General features: G+C 43.5%; 1 protein-coding gene and 1 pseudogene across 1 annotated transcript in view; one reads left to right on the plus strand and one right to left on the minus strand.

The window, feature by feature from the left end:
- Positions 1-8,027: 8,027 nt before the first annotated feature.
- On the minus strand, positions 8,028-8,514 carry LOC101628994 (annotated as a pseudogene).
- Positions 8,515-9,989: 1,475 nt separating this feature from the next.
- Positions 9,990-10,579, plus strand: part of YTHDF2 (YTH N(6)-methyladenosine RNA binding protein 2) — a 27,290-nt gene continuing 26,700 nt past the window's right edge. The window contains exon 1 of the mRNA XM_004678697.1: positions 9,990-10,526. Coding sequence (XP_004678754.1) covers positions 10,500-10,526 — 27 coding nt within the window. The 5' untranslated portion in view covers positions 9,990-10,499. The remainder of the gene's footprint in view (positions 10,527-10,579) is intronic.

Here is a 10,579-nt window from a genome sequence, read left to right on the forward strand (position 1 = left end):
TTAGCATACACCAGAGACCGAATTGAAGCACCTTTGGGATATGTTTATGCCATAACTATATGTAAGTTCCACAGAACACATGGGTTCTAAAATCTAGCTTTAAAAAAAAAGATTTATTTATACATAGAAGAACTGGGATGTAGGCCAAAGGTGCAGGGGGTGAGAGCATTCACCAGAGAAGGTATCTACTGAACTACACTGCTGAGATGGGAGACAGTAAGCACCATGTGGGTCAGCTTCCTGGCTGGGGATTGAACTCATGCTGCAGTGGCTGCTGATAGCTCTATAGGCCTAAGACTAACCCTGTGCTACCAGGGAGCCCCCCAAAATCTAACTTTTATGCTCAATTCTCTACCTGTGGTCAGTGGTGCAGGCTAAGACATTCCTATTTGCTGGATAAATTATTTCAGCCTGGTGTGAGTCCTACAGCTACCTGAAATTTCTTTTAAGTCTTAGGCCCTTCTCAACTTAAAAGACTTCTGATGCCCTCTCAACCTTACAGCACACACCTTGCTTTGAAATTGCTCTGGGCTCTCCTGCATCTTTGGTTTCCAGTCCAATGCCTTTACCAGTAGTTACGGCTTGAAATATGGCATATATGGTTTTATTTTTCACATTTTGAGAACAAGAATGAACAATATATTGGATCACATATAAGGGTAAGTGTGAAGCTGGCTAAGACCCAGAAGGAAAGACCAGTTCCTCATTGGCCTCTGTCAGAGTTTCTCTACGGAATGCATATATAGAAGAGGTTTAGCTACATTCCAAGGCATGGTTTCCTTTTTTCTCTGAAGAAATGTGTCATGCAAACGGGAAGTTCACACCATGACTCACTTTTGACTTAACTTTGCCACATTTTTGTTTCATTTTAACTTTTTATTGAGGTATACATGTATATAGGAAAGTACTCAAATCATAATTGTACCATTTAATAAATTTAATAGACTGAATCAACCTGTGAAATCAACTTCCAGATCAGGGGAAGACAAACTAGCAACAGCCAGGGTCCTGTTATCTACCTCTCTAATTACCATAGCTTAATTTTGCCTTTTTTTTTTCTATATCCAAAAGGGCAGATTTATTATAAAAATGGAAAATAAAGACACTTACACAATCAAAAGCAGGCAGAAAGTACTACCCCAGAAAGGGAGGCCTGCTTAGTCACAGGCGGGCAGCCTTGGGACCAGCTGCCTCTGCTGCTTTGCAAAGGGAGGTTGGCGACGAAAAGCACCTACATAGGACCAGTCAGGAATACTGTCAATGTTACCTTTATGAACTCTTGTAACTGGCTTTTTTTCACTCAACATGTTGTTTGTGAGGTTCATCTATAGTGCAGTTGTAGCTGGTTCTTCTCACTGCAGTGCAGAAGCTGACTGCCACAGGTCACCCATTCTAACGACGGGGTCATTATGAGAAATGCCCCCGACATTACTGCACGTCTTCTGATGAACAGTGGATGTATTTATGCCTGCACAGTTTCAGACCTTAGGACAGTTCATATAAAAAACTCAAAACTACAGTTTTTTCTTAAACCACCTATTTGACAACACTGGACCCACATTTCCTCAAATCAACACTTGAACTGAGGCCTGCCTGAGATGGGGTGAGGCTGCTTCATGAACTCTGCAAGCCTCCATTATGAATGGAGACCTACTTATTTTAGTAGCTGTATTTATTAGTCTTAGAACACTCTTTCCCCAGATAGCTGCAAAGCTTATTTCCTCACTTCCTTCAAGTCTATTCACATAATACCTTATCAGAGAGGATTTCCTTGACCATCAACCCCATAAAAATGGCAACTTACCACCATACTACGCTTCCTGTTTTTCTTTACCCTGCTTTTATTTTCTCCATCTTACTGGCATACATTTATTTTCTCCCCTAACTAGAATGGGAAGCTCTGAGAGGGAAGGTGGCTTTTGTCTCTGTCTCTTAATCACTGCTGTTTCTACAGTCCCTGGAGCTGTGCCTGCATGGCATAGATGCTCTATAGATACTTGATGCATAGATGATAACAACAACAATAATAACAATAGCCTATATTTACAGAGGAATAACTGTACCAATTTGATCTTTACAACAACCTTCTATGATAGATGGCAGTAATTTCTCCATTTTATGAGGAAACAGTTATAGTCCAAACAACAGCAACCCTTGAAACATTGTGTAACAATTCATTGAACAGTCTTAAATGTACTTAGAGGGACTTGATATCTAAGAGAACCCTTCAACAAATTTTATAATGACGGTATTTTATTTGGTAATATGTTTAGTTGCTCCTTAAGTTATTAACATTCAACTTTTAGAATTTTCAGTTGTCTAGCTGGGCTGTATTGGAATGCAACTCACTTGGAATTTTAGAAATCGGGGGCAGTGGTAGCCAATTAGGTCTTGCTCTCTGTGATGGGCAGTGAGTGCCTTTCACCACTGCTCAGAGTACTGGTGCGGGAATACTGGAGGAAATGAAAAGTCCAATTACCTAACCCAGCTCATGTGTTCACCACAGGAAGTACAGAGCTATTCCTTTATTAATGATTTTGAGATGATCCTGATGCAGGAACCTTTCTTAGGACTCCATTTCTTTGCTATGCTCTTACTATGCAGAATCCTACCATGCATAATCCTACTGTGCAGGATTTTACACATGGAGCCACCTAGAACATTGCTAGTATGGTAAAACCTTTGTTAACTGAGTAAAAAAACAAATTATTAACACCACCCCCCTGCCTCACAACCATGCTCTGGAAACAAAAATGGAACTTCTATCATTCAGAAATGCCTAGTTAATACTTGTATTGACTAAGGTCAGCCTTTATGGCCAAATTAGCGTTTCTGTCCCTATTCTTGCTCTAAGGTCTCTGTAGTTACCATCTAAGGACTACAAATAGCTTAGGCACACACTTATTGGTTTAACTTTTTCTTTGCACAGATTTAAAATCGAACTAGTCCTTCCAGTTATAGCCTTCATTTTCTCCTTGGGACTATCTCCAGAAATTATGTTCGTGCTCTATTTTTCTTTCCAGCCCATAGATTGAAACATTAGACACTTTCCTAGCACAGAATTTTAGAGTACATGTATCAATAAAAGAGATTTAAAGAGAGAAAAGAACCAACTTGGGGTTCTCCATGTGATATTTTACCAAATAAGGATTTCTAAAAATTATGTATATATTTTAAAAGACTTACTTACTTATACATACAGAATTGGGGCACAGGCCTGTGGTGAGGGATGAGAGGATTCACCAGAGATACAGTGGAGAGCAGAACAGGCAGATTGACGAAGTACACTGCTGAGGTGAGCAGGAGGCTGGTCAGGAGAGAGCTGCTGCGCCATGTGGGTCACCTCCAGGGCCAGGGATCAAACTCGTGCTGTAGTGGCTGCAATAGCCCCATAGTGCTGAGCTTTAGCTCGTTGTGCCACCAGGGAGGGCCCCAATTTTCTCTATATTTTACATTATTCTTCATTTTTTGTTAAATAAGGAGTTTTTTAAGTGGCCAACTCATTGGCATCATATGAAAAGAAGGCATTTTTACATCAAAGCGAGCAATAATTTCAGAATAATCAGTCTCCTATATTGAATATAAGTTTAGCTTTATGAAAAACTCCTTACGTTATCATTACCTTTTTCACTTCCTAGAGGACTGGTGAAAATGTCTCCTTCCACCTCCAAACTCAGTTGAATCTTGAAGGCTCATTTATTGCCAGCTCTTCTTGGTTCTTGTTCTGTTCTGCGCTGTATCTGTCAACAGCAGCCCTTGAATATACACAGCTGTGAATTGCTAGTGTCCTAAAAGCCACCTGGCCCAGCTGAAGTTCTTTTCTTCCTGGAGCCTCTTTCTCACATTGCTCTTTTCATTCCTCCATTCAGCCATTCTAAAACACACCTGCATGTTAAAAGCCAGTCATCAATTTATCTTGGGATTTTCACAGTGCCTTCCTTTTATCATTCAATTAAGCTAGTTAAGTCTGCACATTTAACATTTTAATACAAATGTTGGCCCCATCAAGATTTCATTAATAAAATGGGGATTGACATTAGAAGAGAATTTTGAAAACTAAGATAACAAATTAATCAAATATTTATTTAGTTTTGGATTATGAAGCTTAATAATATAGACTGTCTTATAAGCAGTCATAGATTTATTAGAGAGACAAAAGTCAAACTAGTGATTGGTTTTCTTAACTTGGGGTCCATGGGATGGGTAAGCTTGGGGGAGGGGTGCTTAATTAGATAGTAGTTACAAACTTGGATGTATGCACATTTTTCTGAGGAGATTCATTCCTATTCACTAGATTCTCAACTGAATCCAAGATTTCCGAAAGAAACTGATGTAAATAGTTTTAGCACACTAAAATAAGTTACTGTAAGGAAATGTGCTCAACATTATGAGAAATTATTATGAGATTATGATAATCCAAAAATAAAGCAGCTTCTTTCTGTTCAGAGGAAGAAATAAGACTTAGTTGATCAGAATCTTGAGAGACAGGAATTGAGTGGGGGAGATGACAAGGAAATTTGAGGCAGAAAGAAATGCATATACAAAATCATGGATTCCAGGGCTCTCCCTGGTGGCGCAATGGGTTAAATCAGAGCACTATGAAGCTATTAGTTCAATCCCCAGCCAGGAGGTGACCCTCATGGTTCAGCAGACCTCTTCTGGCCCACCCACTTCTCCCCTCAGCAATGGATTTCAATCTGCCTGTGAATCCTCTCACACACATCACCACCCCCCATCCAATCCACACCTCTAGTATATACTCCTACTCTTGTATGCAAGAGCATCTTAAAAAAAAATTTATGTATGCATACAGAACTGGGGTACAGGCCAGAGGTAAAGGGGGTGAGAGGATTCACCAGGAACAGAGTGGGGGGCAGAAATGGCAGATGTACTGAAATATGCTGCTGAGGGGATCAGTAGGTGAGTCACGAGAGGTCTGTCATGCCATGTGGGTCACCTCCCTGGCTGGGGATCGAACTCATGCTGAGGAGGCTGTGGTAGCTTCATAGTACTGTGCTTTAACCCATTGTGCCACTAGGGAGAGCCCAATAAATAAATGGTTTTTTTTTAAGAATTATTTATTAATGCATACAGTACTGGGGTACAGGCCAGAGGTGCAGGGGTGGGGAGAGGATTCACCAGAGACAGAGTGGGGAGCAGAACAGGCAGACTGACTAAGTACACTGCTGAGGGGAGACAGGAGAGGTCTGCCGCGCCATGTGGTCACCTCCAGGACTGGGGATTGAATTCACACTGAAGCGGCTGTGGCTACTAGCTTTGCAGTGCTGCACTTTAGCCCACTGCACCACCAGGGAGGGCCCCAAATAAATCTTTTTTTAACTGTTATTTTTTTTAATTGAGGTAACATTGGCTTACAGCACTATTCGTATTTTGGAGGTATAACTCCGTTTCAGTGTTGTTATTATAGTGCTCCCACCACCAAAGCATCATAGTCCACTGTGCTGCCTTTCCACTTTGTGTTCATCTGTCCTCCTTCCCTTCCTTCTGTCTGTCTCAGTCCTACAGTCTGCTTTCCAGGGCTAGTTTTTGAGTTTGGCTTTATCTACCCTTTGTCTGGTTACCCAGTCTTTTTTTTTTCTCCTTAAACTACAAACCACTTAATTATGTATAGAGCACTTCTGATATGTTCTCCTGATACCCAGTATATCCAAAGATAAATATATGATCTTTCCTCACCCCAATTAATTTCATCTGTTCCATCCTCCCTATGATGTCATCCTCTCCCTTCTCTGCCAACTGTCACCCAGGCCCATGACCTCCAAAGACTTGAGACTTAGGCACTCCACACTTCCTGTTGGGGAGAAGAGGGACTGAGTTGGGTTTAGTACCTGAATATCCTCCATCCAAGCTGCTCCCCAAAATTAGTAACCTCTCAATTAAAACAACAAAAAAGGGTAATTCAGCCAGTTAACCCTACAGCGCAGATACTTTAAGTACATTAAGTATCATCTGCATTAGAAAATAACATCTCATCTACCTAATTGCTCAAATCAAGGATCATCAATACCTCTTCCTCCCTTTTTTAAAATTTACTAAGTATTTATGCATACAGAACTGGGGTACAGGCCAGAGATGCAGGGAGGGGAGAGGATTCACCAGAGACAGAGTGGGGAGCAGAACAGGCAGATGGACAGAGTACACAGCTGAGGGGAGCAGTGGGTGGGTCAAGAGAGGTCTGCTGTGTCATGTGGGTCAGCTTCCTGGCCAGGGACTGAACTCCTGCTGAAGTGGCTGCTGCTAGCCTCATAGTGCTGGGCTTTAACCCATTGCACTACCAGGAAAGCCTCTGTTCACTTCTTTACTTGTATCTGGTACTACCTTCTCATGTGCCAGTCATCCTGGCCTTTCAGTTCCTCCACCAGTGCCATGCTCTTTTCCCCATGGGGTCTTTGTACACCTTGTCCCCTGGTTTCTCTTCTTGTCAATTTCTGGCTATCCTTCAGGTCTTAGCTGAAGTTCTGGGGAAATCTCCTTAGCCCCCTGACTAAGTCGGTCTGTGCTTTCTCATTGCATTTTGCACAGCTATAGTTGAATAATTACTTAAATAACTAGTTGCTTATTGTCAATTCCTGGACTTGTCTATACACTTTAGGAGGAAGAGAACTCCTAAGACTTTCCCCAGCACACTCCCCGGCCCTCAAAAAATATACTTGAGAGCCCTCCCTGGTGCTTAATGAGTTAAAGCACAGAACTATGAAGCTCACTTGCAGCCACTGCAGCATGAATTCCATACCCAGCTGACCCACATGGTACAGCAGACCTCTCCTGGTTCCCCTCAGCAGTGTATTTCAGTAGATCAACCTGTTCCTCTCCCTACTTCTGTCTCTGGTGAATCCCCTCACCACCACCCTGGCCTGTACTTGTATACTGTTCTTGTATGCATAAATAAGTAAAACTTCAAAATAAAAAGTATACTTGAAAGAAATTGAAGGCTTTTTTATATGCCCAGAGCTGAAACCAGAAGCCAAACCATTTATAGTATTCTTTTCTCCAAACCATGAGGGGGTCTCTCCCCAGAAGATGATACTTCATATTCCAAACTTCTCTATTTTCCCATTGAATAAATGTATCTTGGATGTTCTGTTTCTTTAGCCACCTGTTAAAATCAATCTGGTGAACTAATTCAGGTTCAGAATTACCCTGAACTACCCTTCAGCCAAAGATATTTGTATTTTAACCAGGAACTCCAGGAGGACAGAACTAAAAATTTCATGCACTAAGAAGATATTTTCAAAGAAGGTAGTTTTTACTGTCATCTGTAATAGGGCTATAGGAAAAGACCATCTAATGTTCTGTATCTGCTTTATATATTTTTTTAAGATTCATTTATTTCTGTATACAACAGTTGGGGTGTAAGTCAGAGGTGCAGGGGCAGGGTGAGTGGATTCCCCAGAGACAAAGTGGGGAGCAGAATAGGCAGATCCACTGAAGTACAGTGCTGAAGGGAGCAGCAGGCAGGACAGGAAAGGTCTGCCGTGCCATGTGCCATGTGGGTCAGCACCCTGGGGATGGATCTCATGTCACAGTGACTGACAATAGCTTCATAGTGCTTCATAACCCCTGTGCGTTAATGTCTGTGTTTTTATTGTTGGTTTATCTTGGTAACAAACATGTCAGATAAATATTATTATCCTCATTATCAAAGGAGAGAATCTCAGAAAGGCTTAGTAATTTACCTGACATTGCAAAATTAGAGGTGATGCCAGTATTTAGTACTCCCGCCCCTTCTAGGTTATATCTACTGACCCTTTTCCTAACAGTATCATACAGCTTTCAAGGATAAATATAAGTATCTGCGCTGTAGGGTTAACTGGCTGAATTACCCTTTTTTGTTGTTTTAATTGAGAGGTTACTAATTTTGGGGAGCAGCTTGGATGGAGGATATTCAGGTACTAAACCCAACTCAGTCCCTCTTCTCCCCAACAGGAAGTGTGGAGTGTCTAAGTCTCAAGTCTTTGGAGGTCATGGGCCTGGGTGACAGTTGGCAGAGAAGGGAGAGGATGACATCATAGGGAACAGAATGGAGAAGGGCCTGCCTCAGAGTCTATGGCTGGAATCTCAAATAGATTTCTATTGGGTTCTCCTGAGCAGATGGACATAAAAGGCCCTTCTGTTTCCATTCTGGGACTGGACTCTCCTCAACAGGGACAAAGTGTGGTTTTGGGTCATTTCCTCCAAAGGCACCTCAGTTATCAGGCAAATATCCAGACTGCCAGGAATTTTGTACAAGTGACTTTGGGTTCAAACTCCTTTCCAACCTTGTAGAGGCTACATTTCTTATCTAAAGCCTAATGTTGTTTGGTCTTCCTTGAAGGTTATGCCTATGATTTTGGAATAAAATATGATGGTGTCTTGGATGCTCTTTATTGTCAAGTGGTTAAGTTCATGCGTAAGACATTGGGCAGAGGTCTGAATGCTGTCCTTCTATGAAGGCCTCTTTGAAGTCCTGCTCCACATCCTGGCTGGCAGCCTGAAGGGCAGATGGCGCAGCATGATTGGCTAGGTGTCCTTGGCCTGGGGCCTTTGGCTCAGTGCCCAAACTCTACCACTGACTTAGGTTTCCTGGAGTAACTTATAGGCTACCAGTCAGTCCAAGCTCTGTGTTGCAGTTGGCTGCTGTTCCATGCAGTTGCTCTGGCTCTTGGTTAGTGCTCCAGGATGCAGAGGCAGAACTCTGACTACTGGACACCGGAGGTTTGAATTCCATCTAGGAGCTTCATCATGTGCATGTTCACAATAGCACTGAGAAAGTCTTCTCCAGGCTCCCTGCAGCAGGTCTGACTCATGCAGAGTTGGTTCAGGGTTATCTCACAATCCTTCTCTAAACCATCTGTACCTACACTACCCCCTCCTCCTCTAGAGGCTTCTGGCTGATTATCTTTTAATAAGTATTACTAGATTTCTTTTTACTGTCTGCCAGAAGTCCATCACTTTTGGTATCTAACCTTGTTCCTTGCAACTGTAAAGTGTAATTATGGGAAGAAAAGAATAAGCACTTTAAGCAAAATCATAATGCAAAGTCTAAGGTGCCCTGTTATCATTTATTTTACTATAAGTCCACAGAGGCCTCCTGTATTCAGGGAGTGGATAGTATCAGGTTGACACCTAATAGTGCATTATTTATCTGTTTGCTACTATTTACAATAATGAAGGCTCTTAGGATATATGCTGTTTTAGGATCAAATAACCACACATGAGTTGGTTTGCCTTGGATTAAAAATGCTTTTGCCCATTCTTGAAATCTCTGGATTCTGGTTCCTGAATATAGAATTTCTCTTTAAGAGGTGGAGGTGACTATTATGCTTCTTTCTGTTAATGTCAACTACACCTGGTTCTTTAATCTTTGTGACATTGGGTATATGATTTAACCAGTGTTCCCTGATATAAAACAGAGAGACTGATAGCTATTTTGAGGATGTTTAAAATCTTTTAGCTTTTGGAAGCACCTAATAACAAAGCCTGACTCACAGGAAGCATTCCAAGTCTTAATTTCCTTCCTTCTCCAGTTAAGGACAATCCCTTTTGAGGTCTATAGATTTACAGAGTCTCTGGATTAATGTAAGGTACAAGTAAAATTTTACGAAGGTAAATGAAGTCCAGTTTAATGGATTATCACATGGGTAAGCAAAGTCCCTAAAAAAAGTTGAAGATTTCGCCCCCCCCCCCCAGTTCCCATTGAAATGTTAAGGGATAAATCTTTTGCAGGGCACCAAATAGTTTGCGGATGTTTTTGTTCTCTGGGCACTCTCTGCAGGGCCAGATCCCTGGGGAGGGAGGTTTTTAAGGTAAGACCCTCCTCTTTCCCCCGCCCCCTACAAAGTTTACCTGTAACCTGCTTTGGGGTCCCCTCCAGAGACTGGTGGGGTGCCATTTGCAGCTAAATCAGGTTTATTTTAATCTCTTTTCTACTTCAAAGGTCTCTTCCTCAAAGAAACCCTTTCGGTGCGGTTTCTCAAGCTAAGGCTATTCTCTCGAGCTGTTGGCTAAAACCTCACCGTACGACCCCAGCCGCCCCCACCCTCTTAGGCCCCAATCTCGAGGCGTTGGGGGCGGGGAGCCCCACGCGCCGCTTCCGCTCCTCCAGCCCGCCAGAGGGCGCTGGGGCCCCGCCCCTTCCTTCCCGGGGTGCTTCGCGCCAGGCCCCTTCCGCGTGGGTGAGTGAATGTGAGAGTCAGCGTCGCGCCGCGCGCGCCGTCCGACTCCGCCGCTCGGCTCCCTTATTTCAGCTGCGAGGGGCGGGCGCGCGCGTAAAAGCATAGAGACGGGCGTTGAGCTCTCGGGCTAGAGCGTCGCCGAGTCGGAGCCGGAGCCCGAGCCGCGCGCTGAGTCTCCGCTGCGTCCGCCGAGGCCCCCGAGTGTCAGGGACAAAAGCCGCCGCCGCCGCCGCGCCGCCTGCTCCCGCCGCCAGGGCTCATCCGCCGCCGCCTCCGCCCTGAGGGGAGACCGCCTCCGCCGCCACCCGTGAGGATCCGAGAGCCATGTCGGCCAGCAGCCTCTTGGAGCAGGTACAGGCCCGGCCCGCATGCCTCGGCCATTGTGTGAGGCGAGAGGGAGCCCG

Source organism: Condylura cristata, unplaced genomic scaffold (assembly GCF_000260355.1).
Source record: "Condylura cristata isolate star-nosed mole 26May11 unplaced genomic scaffold, ConCri1.0 scaffold00008, whole genome shotgun sequence".
NCBI classification, from domain to species: domain Eukaryota; kingdom Metazoa; phylum Chordata; class Mammalia; order Eulipotyphla; family Talpidae; genus Condylura; species Condylura cristata.